Raw genomic sequence first — 18,925 nt, 5'->3', positions numbered from 1 at the left:
GACACCTTGTTTAGATTTCCATTTGAATTAGAGTAAAAGAAGGAACTGGAAAGATATGGACACTGGTACTTTCATGAATATGAATGGCAAAGCATTTCTAGGGTAGCCGTTTATAGAGTTGAAAAAGACAATACAGAGATCAGTGCTATCTTTCTGTTCAATGATTAATGTACGTCTTGGCATGTCCTGTTACAGATTGTTTGCAATAAGAAGGGAATCTGCATTCATCTCATTGAGGATTACCAGGTGAAGAACTGGACCCGAAGCTGGCAAATTCCAAATATAAATGCAAGGAACAGGGTTATCCAGGCACTCAAATGGCAATGTTTCGACCTCCAAAGAGGTCTTTATCAAAATCTTGATAAACATCTCTTTGGAGGTCGAAAAGTTGCCGTTCATGTTCTGATTCCCCAGTAAACTTGCTATTTTGTACTTTGAGTGTGTGGACCACAAAGGTTTTTTGCTGATACATAATGTAACATCTATATATGTTAACAATAAGTATATGCCCCAATTAATAAGTATTTCCAGTAACACAGGTGTTGTTTGACCATTGTATGTGTGTGGATAGAACAGACTCAGAGCATAAACGGGAACAGCTATGTGTACCAGGTTTGCACCCAGTTATGCCAACCTCTATATGGCAGAGTGGGAGGACCAGTCCATTTGGAGGGGGCATGACTGGGTGGAGTGCCTGGTATCCTATTCTCGATACATAGACAACCTTCTTTTTATTTGGAAAGGGTCTATGAGCTCAGCTAAGGATTTTATTTCTCTTTTAAATAGTAATGAAGAAGGCATACTTTTAACTGCAGATTTTAGTAATACCATGGTGACTTATTTAGATCTAAATATTTACATTGAGAATAACAAAATAATAAAATACAAACAAAAACACATTTTAAGGATGAAACAATTGAAAAAGATTTTAACCAAACATTGGCACTTACTAAAGGAGGATGAGATCCTAAGAAAAATAATCCCTGACAAACCAAAAATAATATTCAGAGGAGCACCAAATTTGAAGATGCATCTAACAAAAAAAATTACAAAGAAAAGTCCAAATAAAATAAATAATTTTATGAATAAAAATGTTTTTTATAAGTGCAATTACTGTATGGCATGTAAAAAAACTAAAACAACAAAAAGAACCATCACTGAATTTAGGTCAAATAATACTGGGAAAACATATAATATAAAAGAGGTTATTACATGTAATAGTAAAAATGTGATTTATTTATTAGAATGCCCATGTGGCCTCCAGTATGTAGGCAGAACTATTAGACCTTTAAAAACAAGAATAGCAGAGCATTGCAAGAATGTGGAAAAAGGCTTAAAAAACCACTCAATACCAGCCCACTTCTGCATGCACAATAACGATCCTAAACACCTTTCATTTACTGGGATTGCAATTGTAAAAAATCACTGGAGAGGAGGAGATGTTGTCAAAAAGATTGGACAAACAGAAATGCAGTGGGTGTACCAGTTAGACACCCTACATCCAAATGGGTTGAATGTTGACTTCGATTTATTCAATTTTTTATAACAGTATATACTGTTTTTTATATACATTTTTATATATAATTTCATATATATTTTTATATATTTTTATATATAATTTCATATATATATATATATATATATATATATATATATATATATTTGGATGTAACTTTTCCTCATTATATTAATTAATTATGCACATCCACCCACATTATGTTTACCATGCTCTAACCCTTTTGTATTATATACCTTATGGTTATTTAATATATATTTTTTCTTTGTATATATTATCCTTTACAATTATTGCTTTTTTATATAATTATAATAATTCTGTATTAATATTACTACCACTTTGGTGCTCTATGTGATACTAATATGTAGTATTTCTATTTTGTTTCATGCTATGCCAACTACAAATATGGCCGCCATGCCATCATTGCAAGCACAAAGATGGGCTATACGCCCACTCTCTGTGCTTCCTGCTCCGATAAAGTTGTCTAGCGCTTGGAACCCAACGCACGCTGTTTCCTGAGCGTTGCGTGCGTTCCATACTAGCGCAACAGTAACATACTAATTGGATTATCAGCGCAGAGTTATTTTTTCGGAATGATGTGCGTACCGCGTCACTTCCGGTGCGACGCGGGTACCGCGTCACTGACAATACGACACGTGCGTTCCAGCCGAAATACCGGAAACAGGAAGCAACACACCAGTAAATAATTGACTAATCTACAAGCACATAAAAACGGATCCTTGAGGAGGTTATACCACACTTCTGAAGAAGCCTTACGAGGCGAAACGCGTTAAGTGGACTTTTATTTTATACCTATTACGGGTTTAAAGTATACTTTTATTAGTTAATTTTGTACTCAATCATTTTTTACTTCCTCGATCATGTACATCCTTGGTGGGGATTATACCACCCAAGCTGTTTACACTAGAGCAGATTTTATGCTCTAGCAATTGTAAGTACAATACTATGTATCCTTTATTTGATTATTAGTACTTACTTCACGATTGGCTGCTATATTTTCTTTTTCCATATATATTACGCATACTGCACTTTGGAAACATCTGGGTCAACCATAACCACATATCCTGAGACGGGGATTGTACCGTCCAAGCGCATCACAGCTGAGCTCTGTTATAGCTCATCCAAATGTGAGTGGACTGTGTATAGCTATATTCACCACCTCCTAATTTTATTTACTGTATTGCATTATTTTTCTGTCTATTTTATTTCAAGGTCATTGCCTTTCTGGATACATTTGAAATTATATGTATGTATATTTTTGTATATATAAGCTTTTAGGCGCGGTATACACTCCTCTTTATCATAAAGTACAGGCATTCTGCTACAATCTGAGTGTATTTACATGTACATTGTCCTTTAATTTAGGATACCAGAATTAATTGGGGGGGGAGGGGGGTGGATTGTCATTTATGTGAGGGACATTTTAATGAAGAGAATGGAAATTTAAGGAAAGGGAATTGAAGTAAAGGAAAAGAAAGGAAGAAAGAATGTAAGAAACAAATGAGAGTGGTATGAGGATCAATAGAAATGAAGTGAAAAAGAAGAATGAATAGGAAAGCAAGAAGTATTGTCTGAAGTTTAAATTTGGTTTTAATACATGTGGACCCTAGGTTTCATAAAATTGTGGAAGATATGAACATGTTCGGTCACATAAGATATTATTGGATTATATGATTATCTGCAAAAGATAGGATGTCTACAAACATTGGATCAAAAGAGAAGTCAATGTGTAGCGGGTACAATGGCAGATTCTAGCTTGAACCTTATGGCTTATGTATAGCATTTCCTCTTTGACATACCCTCACAAATTATATAATACACGGATCAAGTACAAATTATTGAAATGGAGTGAATCACAACTTTTGATTGTCCCTACCTATATAAGTATGAAATATTTCATATTTCGTGTGTGTAAACAGTAAACACAGTGTTCACATGAAGTGATCTGTTTAACAATTGATCTCATTACTATTTTATGTGAAAGTATATTTAAAATTCACATAATGACATCTCATGGGAACTGTTTGTAGAACAAACCCCATAAATAATAAGGTGCTACCATATAAGATGAGAGGACACGAGAAATCAGTCTTCTTAAAAGATGTGGCTGTCTACAGTAAGGGCAGTAGAGTTGGGAAATTCCACTGCTAATCATAATAATGCTAATAATGATATATTCTGCAAATTAAATACTTTTAAGGAAATATAAAGATATATCCCTCTGTGACATAACCAGAAAATTAAAATATGTATTACATTTAAATGCAGAAACCAAAACATAAAAAAGTTTAATATTAGACCATCAAAGCAACCAGAATTTAGCTTATGCAAAAATATAACATTTTAAATGTTCGAATTTTTAAAATCGAATTGTTATGATCAATGCTTTTGAATATACCGTTTTTTTAATATAAAAAAAATAATTTCAATGTCTTATCATGCTTTCAGCTGGGCGTACATGTATAGAGTAGATTTGCCCTGATTAGCATAGCAATTTGCAATAAGTTTTTCAATTAGCGCTAATCAATTTGAGCTGCCAAAATAAAAATAAAAAAAATAAAATCTCCGCTGAAAAAAAGTCTGTAGAATGCTAATAAGGACTTCCAAAACCTATATCAATCCCTGCTCAAATTTATAAATGTAAATTTTTAGACTTAATTACCTTGTGCTTGACAGCTTGGAAAAAAAAAGCTTAACTTATGACTCATAATTCAGCTCAGTTTACCTTGGCAGCAAATTAAAAGTCCTTAAAAGACATCTTAGAAAGAACAGAAATGCATTTCTTGTAGAAACAATAGCTTGTGGTATCCACAGGAGTCTACACTTAATTACTCATCTACTCATACCGAGGGGTGTCAAAACGTGCCCGCTCCCTCTCAGTTATATTTGGACTACTGGCTGGCAGAGAATTAACAGAAGTGTAATCCAACAATAATTTGGTCATCTATGTTTACATACTATTATTCCAGCATCATTACATATCACTTATATATAAAGACTATTGTGTTGTTGCATACCCCTTAACAAGCAACATAAACTTATATCCTATACTCCAGAACCAGAAGAATCGATTGGCCAGTCAATATATTGTTTTTTACAGAATATAAAGTCTTAGAAAAACAGTACCAATAAAAGAGACTAAGATAATATAACAAGGTTATGCAGAAGGTGCAGGTCATGACTCTCATATATACAGTAAGCATCCCAGAAGCTCCAATTGATACCAGTGTGTGATTTGGGAAATTCTACATTTGGTACTTTTCAATTAGCCATCGACTACATTACATTCTATCTTAATTGCAGTCTGAATGAAAGGAAAAGGATATAATTGAAGATAAAATTACTAACTTCACAGGGTTTTGGATCATGCATGGAGGCTGCTCGATTTAAGAGACATTTTAAAATGTGAGATCTAACTTCTCAGACACTACTGTTAATGCGTTGAGAAATTTCTCATATACCATTGCCATTCACTGAGGACAAGTGGATTGAATTAGTAAATTTAATAAAAATAATGAAATAGACATGTAGAGAAAATAGACATATAGCACATACAAGTTAGTGGTGGAAAACTTGATTAAGAGATATTGAATGGTCTTTATACATATGTTATGCATGTGCCCATGACCCTGATGCCGGTTCACAGGTTGTTCTTCATTGCTCCACTTTTAGTGGGTACTAACCACTGTATCCAAGGGACACCCCAAAACACTTGTCGTTTTGGAGATGCTCTGACCCAGTCATCTAGCCATCATTATTTGGCCCTTGTCAAATAGTAAAAACAAGTAAACTTGTACATTGTGTTAAAACAAATTTTGGATAATCAGCAATTTGGCCAAATTCCAAAATATCTAATAATCTATTCACAAAGTGATTTGGGGGTTCTGTCTGTGGCTGGGTGGGGCGGGGTGGGAGGGGAGAGGGGAGGGTAAGGGGTGGAAAAGAAGTTGTTGTTGTTGTTGTTTTTTATTTTTTAGAGTCCACTAATAGATGTTTTAGCATAATTTAGCTTGAATCAATATATCCCAAAATGCTTGCATGGGAATCTCATTTGAGCCATATATTCAATGCATTATGACCGAATCAATTTTTTTTTCAGATGGAAAGATTTTGACAAGAATTTTTCTGCCATGCACAATCCTGGTTAGTACCATTGATGATTGCATGCCAATTAATTCTCCAGGGTCAGGTATGTAACACATTTTGTATTTTAGAATAGAAGCCAAAAAAGAGTTACCTGTGCTCTATCCCAAATGCATCCCTATGCACATTTAAATAACTGGAGAATTTTCTAGCATCACTCCAGTGACTGCTTAAGTGTAAGCTCACCTGTTTAAGACAAACCTCTTAATTAATCCTATGTTAACTATTAACCTTGCTGTCTTTGGCTAAAAGTCTAAAATCTCTAATAAGAGAGACAGGGGTATGTTTATGAACCCGGGTAGAAGCACTGTAACATGGCTGTGTAATACAAAAGCAATTAAACATATTTTATTTTGTTTAGGGAAAACATATCTGAAGGCATCCATTGGCTTGATAAATACAGTATATGATTGTTTGTCACTGAAATCAAATGCCCACTGGTGTTAAGTGATTGTGTATTTTTCTAGAATAAGTACAAATAAATACCAAATGATCAAACACAACATCAGATTATCAACCTGGAGCCAGACAAAAGCCTCAGCTTAACTGTCACATAATCACGTATGACCTTGCCAGGTGAAGGAACCATTTGGCAGCAGTAGGGAATTTAAAACTAGCTTGGCTTTAATATAGGGTTATCATTTGAGTTTGAATTTCTTTAGTAATGTGTCAAAGATGGCTTGGCTCTGCCGCACATAATTTCATTAAGCTGTCCAGTCATCTAAGCAGAGTTGAAAGTTATGCTAAATTAAATTGATGGCTTTGATCACTTGGTCTTCTTGTGTCATAAATAACTTCCTAGTAGCCTTTCATGTTTAAGAAAACTATGCTCAAAAAGTTTATTCTCATTTACATGTGTATGTCACATTTGCACTATTAATAATAGTAACAATAATAATAAATAAAATTATATAGTTTGTATAGCATTTTTTCACACCAAGCGACTTAGCACACACTAGAACATATGAAAACACACTTGATCAAACAGTATCTCTCCAGCGTTCTAATCTATAAGGAAAACCAGGTGATAAATTGCTCTTGCTTCCTTATCACATTATAAAATATATTTTGCACTCTGGGTTCAGCCAACAAGGAGCTGAAAAAGATCAATGTTTTGATTGACATGCATAGGTAAAATTACTTAAAATGGCAATTTTATATCTTAATCATAGTGGTATATAATGTTATTCCAGTAAGTGAAGATGTGTGATACAAGCAGAACTTTCATTAAAGGAATTCTATAGTGTTAGGAATACAAATCTGTATTTCTAATTCTATGGAGCTTTCTGGTTCCCCTTCTTCCCTCTAGCCTACCCTCCCCACAGTAGCTAAAGGGTTAGAAAATCCTTTAGTCACTTACCCGATTCCAGCATGATATTCCTTAGCGCTGGGTTGGCGATCTGAATCCACCAACGTCATCTGAGGGATTAAACTGATGCCGGTTGTCCTCATGCAAAGAGTTAGGAAGTCCAGGGTCAGTTAGGTGACCAAAAGTCGGTTAGCCGCAAGGAAGTGCCTCTAGTGACTGTCTGATGACAACCACTAGAGGCAGTCTTAGTCCTGCAATTTAATTATTGCTGTTTCTCAAAAACTGCAATGTGTTACATTGCTGGACTCACTGGGACAGGGACACTGCACTTAGACAACTTCAATGAGATGCAGTGGTCTGGGTGACTATAGTGTCCCTTTAATTAATGTATGTCCTTGTGTCTGCATGTGCGAAGGGATGTGGGAGATTTGATTTTTAATACTTTGTACTGTGGCATTGGTACTCCTATCAGCAAAGTTAGTGCAAATTACACACAAACATATTTTGTTCCTGCCTAGTGCAGCAAATACAACACCAGCAGAAACTTTACTTTATGCAGATAAGAGACATGATCATGACAAAGTCGCTAATACAGAAATAACAATAATCACATGAACAAATGACTAACCAAGCATTTAACATCCTTGTAAGCAGCTTTTTAAAAAAATAATTTGAAAAGTGACATTATGGTATGCAACTCTCTAGATCCAGTGATATATAATGCATAGTTCATTGCCTAGTGATAACATTGATTGATTTAGTGCAGACACATTATACAAAACAAAAAATCTCTGGTTGGATCATGGTCAGGGAATGGTCAGAACAATTCAGAAGTTTTTCATCTACATTTCCCATGATGCTTCTAAGAAACATAGGGGGAACTTCACATTCATTTTTTTTGTAGATTTATCAATCTTTCCAACGCTTCTTTCGACAGAAAATGACAGTTTTAATTCTATTTTTCTTCTAAATGTGGCAGTTTTCTGAAATGCATACTTTTTTGCAGAAGTTGGCAGAATTGCTACTTTTACAACACTTTAATAAATATGACCAAAATGATAAAAAAAAGTAACCGTCTCTTTTTAGAACACTTTGAAATATCCCCCATAGCTCCCAAGCAAAAAAAAAAAAAAAGGACACACGTCTCTTACATTACATGACATGAACGGCAGTGCTAAGCCTGCCAATGCTGTCGTAGTTTATAAAAGTTGCAATATGCAGTGTGATTAAGAATGCCTTATTAAGGGATTACAGTTTTGCTATTCGTAGGAGGTATAATATACTCTATATAATTTTTACAGGAGTTAGCGCATACCATTTGTTTAGCTTAATTATTTAGAACAATTATAAATATGAGCTGCAAATGGGCGCGAAAATACCATATGCTTAAAAGGCATTAGTCTGAGTAGCCAGATGCTAGATCTACATATTAAGGCACACACAGAACTTTGCATTTATTTTTCTAATCTGCTTAGCTCCACCAAGCATAAAACATCCTTACAGTGAAGAGTTTTTGAAATAGGGAGTTTTTGAGAATTAAAAATAAATCTTTAAGAGTTGATTGTTGTCATTTTTACATTTATAAAATATGTACATTCTCACAAAGCGCTTACGTTATTAGTTACCCAACCAAATGTTGCACTACATTGACATATTTATTTTGGCAGAACTTAATTTACCAAACAGCTTTACATATGAATCTAACATTGCTTGGGGGATTCATTGTATGAGTTACCTGCTGATTTGCAATTGATATTAATTCAAGCAGGGCAAAGAGTAAATTAATCGGGGTCATGACTGCGTGTCCTAGCTCAGCAGGGTTAATGTTACTAATATGAACGCTGTTATAATGATGGTGGTATGAAATTGGTTATTTTTTAGTTTGTGAACTGACATTGTGTCCATGCCAAATCACCCAGTAGTTATAACAGCTTGGATTTGAAGAGTAAAAAATGTAAGTTCCCTCCCAGTATCATTCAGAGGGGGTGAAGGGTCCTATTTACCCATTGCTCTAAAGCAGCAAACCCTTACTAACCCCTGCCAACAACCTACAGTGATCTCACACAAAGGCTGAGCAGAAGACTGAAGATTTGGAATTCCCTATAGCATAACATTATTGTAATTTTTTTATTTTAATACAATGTGTAAAATATACAGTACTTAATTGTGTATTGTTTGAACTTTGTTTTTATTAATATCTCTTTTCATGCATGTTTTTATAGATTCCAAAAATGTGTTCGGGGTATATTCACTTAACTGTTGAGTGAGTGTTTATTACATACTATATTATTTTTCTTGTGTCGATGATGGTTATTTATGTGAAGCATTTGATTGATCACTGCTCAGCTGAATCAATGAAGTTCAGTTTAGTTTCCAAAATTAATTCCGTACCTACATAAAGATAGGATATTAGGCAGTTAATAATTTGTTTAAATGAAAAATTGTTAGACTTGGAGATTCGCTTTGATAGTAACTGCAATTCATCTGAATTTGGGTTGATCAATTCATAGTAAGACTTGCTGAAATGTAGCCGAATCAAGAATCAAACAAATCATGCAACGGGTAGAGCATGTTCCTTTTGATTCATGATTTGGAATTCTACTTGTGGTGCCAAAATAAATATTAATCAAAGAAAACATCTCAGACACTCACTGTGATCCGTTTAAAGCAGCTTTAATGGATCCACAACGTTTCGACCTGTACCCATGTCTTTATCAAGCTTGATAAAGCAACGTTTTGACCTGTGCCCGGGTCTTTATCAAGCTTGATAAACGTTGCGGATCCATTAAAGCTGCTTTAAATGTATCACAGTGAGTGCCTGAGATTTTTTTTCTTTGATGTATATTCTAGGGGGTATGCTGACCCATACTCACCCTGTGATTTTTTGTGATTGAGTGCAATCCTCTTCTCAATTTAAAAAAATATATATATTAATGGGAAATATAAAATGATCGATGGTTGGGGACAGTGACTTAATTTTTATTCACAGATCAAGTGAGAAGTGGCCAATAGAGACAAAAAATAATAAATATATCATATATAAATATATTATTATAGTTTGTTTACTGCTCCTCCTTATTTTTCCCTCTGTTGAGTACTTTTTATAACTTGATTGTGAGCTAAATGGCTGGCAAATGCTCCTATCCGTGTACTGCAACATATATGCATAATATGTATATTATGTATACTTTTTGCAGTACACTGGTTTGCTCATTTTTACACAAATTTTTATAATTAAATTTGGATGAACAAAATCTCCAGAAGGCCAAAATTCATCCATTTTTTTTGTTCCGTCACAGTGGTTTGGTTAAAACTATTTTTTCACCATGCATAAGCCAAATAATTGCATATTTTGTGTTTTCATTTTTTTTTTTTGCTCAAATGCATCTAAACAAAATGCACTTTGTAGCATAGACATTCACTGTAAATTATCTGAAGAAAGTTTATTGAACCCATTCACTATAAAGAGATGACCTACCCAATAAACCGATAATCAAGTTATTCTCATGCTGTAAAGAGTATTGTGACTTAACAATGACATGCGCAAAGTAAAAAAAAATAATAATTGCACATAATTGCAATATCTGTAATACTCATATGCTCTAGTTGAAACCATGCAGTACATGCAAGCATGGTTATATAAAAGCTAGGTATCTTGGACATACTGAGTCAATGTGGGATATATTTTACTAGAAATTTGATTTTCTTTTTATACAGTGCAGTTTATGCATATAGAAGACTGAATAAAGTGTAAAAATGCAATGCAACATTGATACCTCAAGTAAACCCATCTGGCCTTAAAATTAAGCAATAATACAAATATATTAGTCTTACCCCATTTACAGGATATGTTTTCCATCCTAGTTCTCCAATTGCTGTAGTGGTATCAAGAAGCACAACTGAAAAACAAAATAACAGAGAGACATGGAATGATTGTGCATCCATTAAATATAAAGGTTCAGGTGAAGACAGAGTTATTACATGGCAGTTTGTATGTGGCTCAGCTTAACACATAGAATATAGACAGAATAATCACAAGGCAAGTCGAGGTCAACTGAGTACAGAATAATGACAGAGTGGGAAAATGAGTCAAGGCCGGAGTTGGAAGAGTCAGAAGAGTCAGAATACAAACCAAAATGTGTAACCACGATAGTCAATACACAAATTAACACACTCTCGGGCTACTACAGACAATCACAGGGCACAGGTCCCATGTTGGAGTAAATATAATCAGCCCTAGCATCTTGCATCATCAGTGTGACACTGAAGCGTAACTTAATTGCTTCAGAAAAATCACTCCATGCCTACATCAAATTAGCTATAAAAACGGGTAAGGGTAAAGTGGTTCATGTCCGTCTTGGTGCTGGTAAGACGCACAGCATAATTTTTGTGACACTGAAATGTAACAGAATCTCCAACTAGAATGACAAACAACATCACATTGTGTGGAGAAATAACACCAGGATGATGTGAGCATGCTTACTCTGTCCCCACTTAGAAAGTATTTTTGGTTACTAAGTTAAACATTGAGACTTCCATTCAGAGCCTTGCTAACAGTGATTGTGAGTGAGAGGAAGACTTGAAATTATGTACAGTAACTGTCCTATCTTTCACTTCTTATAGCTCCACTCTTTTTTTTTTTTAATTCTTTATTTTTGGTGTGCAAAAAAGTTACAGTAAGCCTCGATGTGCCACATCAGGGTACGTTAATAAACATTTGCATTACAGGTCGTGGTAAACGATTGTCAGGCACATTTTTGGTTAAAGATAATAAAATTGCAACAGTTTAGGTTTTCGATCAGCGTAAACAAAAGAGTTTGTCCATGCAACTTTAAAATATAAAATATAAAGTATAAAGTATAATATAAAGTATGAACACGGTTAGCTCAGTGATGCTTCATCCGTAAAGGTATAGTAACCATGTAGACCTTCGTGTGTACACTAGATATGCAGAGTGTGAAGCAGGCTTTTAAACAATCTAAGAACAAAAGACATATGCCTATTTGTAGTGGGGAGTATGCGTTTATCTGTGTTGTATGAGGTTATTAGGTGTAGTCGCTTAGATCAGACTTCGGGCTGTATAAAAGGATTGCTCGTAATGCGCTTAACGTAATTCATAGGGAAGATGGGACGTGCTAAGTGTCATACAGGCTTTACAAATGGGTCATACGTGTAGTCTAGATGAGTCAGTAATCGGCTGTGTGAGAGTTAAACCGTTTAGGTAGTACTAGCTCCAGCTAGATTGTCATGGGACAGGCTTAGTAAATTGAACATGCTAAGTCAGGAGGAGCCTGTGTGATATCCCTCTGTGAGATACATAGTTGTAACTTAAAGTAGGTGGTCACTTATCATGCGAGGTAAGCGACCCTCATCGGAACACACTAGACTTCAAACGTGCCATCTGTGTATAACTTGAGTTGGAGATATATAGGTATAGCTCAGTACGTGGAAGAGACATTTACTGGAATAGTATAGATTGTACTGCGAGAATTTTGCATTGAGTGGCTTGCCTATAAGGAAGCCCATTTTGTATGGCAATTATAGTGTTGTGCGGAGATGTCTAGCCAATTGGGGAGATAACGCATTCAAGCATAGGCTGACTGCTAGGTCTGTTGAGCAGCTGTCAGCTGCGTGATGCCTCTGGGTGGCAAATGCTCGGGGAAAAGGTGTACAGGGTTACAATGAAGTCGTTGCCCGCAGAAAGTTAAGGAGCTGCAGGCAAGAGATAATTAAGGGGTGCAGCCTAGTCCTTTCATTTAGTGAATGTTGCCAGGGCAAAACACTAGGACTTGGTGTGTAAAAGAGGCCTGGGTATTTCTTTGCTGCAGGGGGGTAGGCCGTCTGTGCTTGGCCTATTTACGGTTGCCCTGTTCGAGGCCGTCTTCAGTACCTCATCCCCGTGTCCCTGTGTGGTCTATGTGAGTTTGTCCTCTCTCTAGTGTTGGACAATGTACTTTTGGAGGCGTGGTGGTAAGTGTAACATGCTATGACTGGTCAGTTAACATAAACAACGGAACATATAAGGAAAATTGCAACTAAAATAAAGTGTAAACTCAGCAGTATAGTCGGACAGTTCTGGTAGTCTGTTCCTCTGTGTGCACCTCCCTGGCTCAGGTGCCCATTGGTTGGCGTCCGACCCTCTGCGCCCTGAATGCGGTGGAGGACAGACGTGAGGGGGCTGCTGTCTTGCGGCTTGGGTGGTTGGTGCTGGGTATGCCGTCAATCCTAGGGCTATCAGCACTGAGTCCATTTCCGCTGCGTCTGTTAAGCGGGTTGTGGCTCCTCCATGGGATATGACCAGGCTTCTGGGGAATGTCCACCTGTATGGGATGGAGTGTTGGCGGAGCGCGGTTGTCAGTGGTTTAAATCGGCTTCTCCAGAGCACCGTGGGCCTGGACAAATCCCGGTAGAAAGACAAGGTAGCATTTTCAAAAAGGTGGGTAGCTTTTTCTCTCACAGCTGTCATAAGGGCTAGTTGGGCTGCCCGTGTCTGTAGTTGTAGTATCACATCCCTTGGGGTGTCTGTCGGGGCTTTGGCGGCCCTCGGGATGCGGTAGATCCCGTCGATCACGGCAAGGTTTGCTTGGTGTGGTGTGAGTAGGGAGGTGAGTAGTCTCCTGGAGTAGTGCAGTAAGTCACTTGGGGTCACTGTCTCTGGGATTCCCCGGATTTTTACATTTCTGCTCCTGTGCCGATCTTCTATTGCGGCGGCAGGTAAGTTGAGACTGATTGCGCTGCAGCTCAGTATTTTGGGCTTCTAGCTGTATGGATCGGGCTGTTAGGTCTTCTGAGTGTCCCTCCATAGTCTTGACTCTCCCCTCCACATTTTGTATTTCCTCGCGCAGAGTGGCTACATCTGCGGCGAACAGCAAGTGGAGGTTGCGGAGGAGGGCTTTAATATCTCCTTTCGTGCAGGGTAACTCGCTGTCCTCGTCAGAGGAGGGCTGGTGTAAGCCCCCAGAGCCCGGGAACTCATCCAGCTCATCCATTGCTTGTTCCTCGGAGGAGGCCGAGGTCGCGTCGCCATGTTGTTTTGGCGCAGTGAGGAATGAGGCCTTTGCGGGACGTAGGAGAAGGTCCCCAATGTCGCGTGCCCCAGCTGGTTTTGCGGTTCCCTGGTGCTTGGATTTATTCCCCATCCTGCGGTATCGTAGTGGGGGTTGGAAATTATGCTTTTAGGGTGATTATATCGCTTGTTTCAGGCTTATTTTGGCTGAGCTGTGCTGACATGCGTTGGCTGTTGGCTCCGCCCTATTAGCTCCACTCTTTTAAAGGTAAAAAAGAAATGCTCATTTGCAGTATTCTACAATGATAAAGGACTACTTATATTTTACTGTCACTCACTATACACATGAGTGACAGAGAGATCTGAGAATTAGTAGTGACAAGAATTTGCATTGCCCCTATACTCCCAATGCCTCTAGCACCATCTTTCAAGGGAAAACATTTTTAATTCTTTTATCACTGTATTAAACAATGATGAGCAGGACCCATGTCTGTATATCAACCCAACCACCTGCTTAAACAGTGATATCTTCATCAATGTATTATATAGCAGTGAAGAGATAACCATAGTGGTCTGTCACTCACAATGATAGTGAGGGACAGAGAGCTTTTGGGGTGAGCATGGACACTTCCCTACACCTCCTAATCCTCAAACCCTGCATTTACTTAACAAAAAAACATTAAACCCATCTTTGAGGACATTCCACTCTAAACTGTACATCACTCATGACCCAAGGCTTGGGAAAAGTCATTGTAGAAAGAGAGACTTTGGGATACTTTGAGCATTCCCGAGTCCCATTTCCAATAACTCCTTTAAAAAAAAAAAAAACATTGCTTGTTGTATTATAAAGTGACGAATGAACCCTGGAAGTCTTAATTCTCACCCACTAAATCCCCCTTAAAATTTTTTATAAACAATTGATCTGTGTATCATACAGCGATCAATTAGTCCTTCAACTCTGACTCTTACTCACTGTAGTTATGACTGAGAGAGGCATGAACACCAGATGGGTTTTAATGCAGTATCACAGCCAAAATGTATGACATGAATACAGAAAAAAAGAAAATATCAGAGTAAAACTAATTCAATTTGCATTGGTTCACATGTATTTCAAAAAAAATTTGATAGTACAAACATTGCAATTACTCCCTTTTACTGTATTCAAGTCTTGCAAATTGGCATGATATATACACTAAACAAAAATCCCAAAGCAGACGTAAGTATATGTTCTACTTTGTAAACCCTGTACTTTTTATTGATTCATGTGTACTACCATAGTGTAAAAGAATATATACACGCCACATTAACTATAGAATATATACACTATAAGTGTGCATGGATGTGTCACTGGGTAAAATCTAAATCTAAAATAAGAAGCTTTAAGATGTCCCTAAGCAACATGAAAAAATAGATAGGCACAGCATGGAGGCTTCAAAACACATTAAGTTCATGAAAATAAAACTTCTGTGTCCTCACAGAGATAACTGTTTCAGTTTTATGACTACATTTGAAAATAGTTTTTACTGGGAAATGTTTTAAAGTATGCTATAAGAAACATTCAACAAAGAAAAACAAAACGGGGGTATAAAAAAATAGATAAAAAAAGAAAAAGAAGGGAAAATAAAGGGAGGGGGGATTTCCGTTCATAAAGATATAATCAAACAATACAATTGCTTTACAGACTTAAAAGACAAACAACATAAGTATGCACATATTAATTAGTAAAAGGTTTACCAATGGGGATACATCACCTGTGTGACATATACTCCAGAGATGGAGGTGAGAGTAATCTATTTAGGGTTATATCATGCCAAAGCAATTTGATATTCGCCTTGTACTCTGGTTTGGGGGGGAGATACTATGCTGAGCATTATATGTGCCTAGGCGAGAGGGCATTTTTGGTGAGTGGATCTTAATGATAGGGTATTACACTCTATTTTAAGGATGTTAAGTATTTCCTGGCTCAGTACCGTCGGGTTAATTAAGGGGTAAGTTATTAGGGACAGACGGCACAGTATTCATCCACTACGGTAGTCCATGTATTCTCCATTACCATAGACATTTAAAAAGAAAACACCTGACCTAAGCGTAAACAATGGGGATTTAATTACACCCTATTCCAGAGAGACCTTGTTCCAGAGAACCGAGGAACATATAAATTAATATGCTGGTCAGAGCTGTATACTTCATTCATTATTTGTATTATTTATGAATAGCCAACATATTCTGCAGCGCAGTAGAATAGGTGGAATAACATACATGTAGTTGCAACAATACATGACAGATGTACAGGAACAGAGGGTTCTGATGGCCTTGCTCAAATGAGCTTACATTCTGTGGGAGGGGGGTATAATTACACCAGGCATGTAAAACTTGCAGCCCGTGGGCCACATGCGGCCCACAGTGAATATATTTGCAGCCCACCTGCTCTGGGTCCGCGTTATGCTCTTGCTGCGAGCAGCCCTTTCTGATCCTTGTCTTCCCTCCCACAGCCACAAGAGGTCAGAGTGACTGTCTGTTTGAGTAGAGAAGAGCTGGAATTGGAGGACTGGTTTCTCATCTTAAGGTTGGGGAAGAGGGGCTTGGGGGATTTTCCTGTGTAGTGTATTCAATTGGGGAGGGAGGGCAGTGTATTCATTTGGGGGAGGGAGGAGCCAGTGTATTAATTTGGGGGAAGGGATAGTGTATTAATTTGGGGAGGTAGGGAGGCAGTGTATTAAATTGGGGAAGGAGGAGGCAGTGTATTAGAGTTGTGATAGTGGGGGCAGTGTATTAGAGTGGTGGGAGAGGGCAGTGTGTTAAATTGGGGCAGGGCAGTGTCTTAAATTAGTAGAGGGAGGGCGCAGTGTATAACATTTGGGGGGAGGGAGGGCTTAATTAGATTAAGGGGCAGTGTATTAGATTCGGTGAAGGGGCAGTGAATTAGAGTGGAGGAAGGGGGGGGGCAATTTATTAGATTTGTAAGCTGTGTATTAGATTGAGTCTGCATGGAGGCATTGAATTGATAGGCCACGCAGGTTTTTGCCACACATGCACAATAGCCTCCTAATGATGTCCTATGGGAAAGCATTGGATTGGCTGAGATCATCAAGTTTGATGATATCAGACAAAGTAAAGAACACACTAATAGGACTTTAACACAACAAGATAACGTAATTTGTTTTTAACAGCTGTGCAACAGCATCCATTCACCATTTCAATCCCATTACCAAACTTTTCTTAATATGTCAAGGTAGTTAGACTGAAACATTGGTTAAATGCAAATGCATGTCTCCTTAAAATAAATTCCCTCTTTAACCTCTTAAGGACACATGACATGTGTGACATGTCATGATTCCCTTTTATTCCTGAAGTTTTGTCCATAAGGGGTTAAAGTTTTAGGGTTTGTTTTGCGGCCCACATAAACCTAAACCTTGTTTATTTGCCCCCGGTTAGCCTTTGAGTTTCACATGCTTGAAATACACAAAAGATAAAGGCCAAATGCATTTCATGCACTGTGAAATTGATTGCGAGTGGAGCTTGACATTAGATTGTATGGTGAACTTGAAGTAGAGGAAGTGAAATGGGTTAGTGAGGCCCTAACATTCCAACTTATTTGAAAGCCAGTACCCTACATTGTCCTATAGTGAGTTAGTATAATGTTATTGGGGGACCCATATTTGGATTAAATGTATGAATTCACACTCTACAGGTCTGACAATATTATATAGACTGGCTGGATACAAGAAACTAAAGAAAAGTGGACATTCTTTTACCAACAGAAAGGGTGTGCACATTGCATGCTTGGAGGGCCAAGATTTGAGTCAAAGCACTCAAAAGTAGTTTGACAAAAACATGAGCAACTGTACCCAAAGACTCTTTTCACCATAACTAGCTGCAGTGATTAAAATGCTTAGAGTCTCCTTTTAAAGTAGATCTGGCTCTTTTCAGTATTTCTTAAAGATAAAATCTTTATAAAAAACTGATTAAGGCTGCGTTGGAATCTTACTAAATGTTAACACATATTATAAGACAAAATTCAGCCTTATGGTAAAGCCTAAGGTTGACAAAAGTTAACAAAGGAGGAGATCATCTGTCAACTTTTGTCCAATCCCAGCAGCCATCACAAATGACATCTGTAGGATTCAGGCTTCGTCTATGGAGGGTCCCACGGATCCTCCATAGACCTCAGTGTACTCTCCCGCATGTACAAGAATACAGCATTGACGTAGCTCCTCCTCCCGGCAACTAAAGCTCTAGGAGCTAAAGGGGATCTGTGGCTTTCAAATAGACCTCAATGGCTCCCTGTGGCCATCTGACCCCCATAACATTTGTCTGTTTTTAGGGTCTTTGCAAAATATGTGAACACCCCTGAAATTGACAGATCTTCTGTAAGAACAAGTAGCATATATCTATTCAAGCAGGTTTGCTGTCTTCAGAATGTTACTGAAGCTGCTTATCAGAGAGCTCTAATTTACCCAAAGAGTTGTGTTTAAAGTAAGCATACAACTACAATCTATATTTCAGCAATCAATGGCCCCGCTAACCTGCGGCCATCAGCTGCCTTGTGTATCCCTGTGGACTGCCTGGCCTGCATCCTCAGGCCCCCCTCCCTTTGAATCCCTTCCAACTTTATTCTGCTTTTTCTTTTCTGTTAATATTCTTTTCTCTCCCTTTGGTGTCATAGTTTTTTGACAAATGTGCTGCCTGAGTTCCCTGTGTTTTTTGTCTTCTTCTACACCTGCGCCCTTATTAAGTGACAAACATTTTCAGTAGTAAACATGTTTTCGTTGAAACCTTAATATTTCTCTCCCCCTTTATTCCTTAAGATTCTTCAATGCTTCTTTGTATCTACCACCTTCTTACCTTGGAACGTCTCCGTCCACACATTATCTGCAGAATAGCTTCCAAGATTTCTTGCAAGTCACATTTTCATACATTTGCTATTATT

The 18,925-nt window shown here is 37.5% G+C and overlaps 1 protein-coding gene across 1 annotated transcript in view; it reads right to left on the bottom strand.

Moving 5' to 3' along the window:
- EPHA6 (EPH receptor A6) overlaps nucleotides 1-18,925 on the bottom strand; it is an 814,401-nt gene that overhangs the window by 746,990 nt on the left and 48,486 nt on the right. The window contains exon 2 of the mRNA XM_063448791.1: nucleotides 10,824-10,888. Within this exon, the coding sequence (XP_063304861.1) occupies nucleotides 10,824-10,888 (65 nt within the window). The remainder of the gene's footprint in view (nucleotides 1-10,823; nucleotides 10,889-18,925) is intronic.

This window comes from Pelobates fuscus, chromosome 1, assembly GCF_036172605.1.
Source record: "Pelobates fuscus isolate aPelFus1 chromosome 1, aPelFus1.pri, whole genome shotgun sequence".
Taxonomy (NCBI): domain Eukaryota; kingdom Metazoa; phylum Chordata; class Amphibia; order Anura; family Pelobatidae; genus Pelobates; species Pelobates fuscus.
The sequence above is the reverse complement of the archived record's forward strand: the minus strand, read 5'-3'. Positions and strand labels throughout refer to the sequence as shown.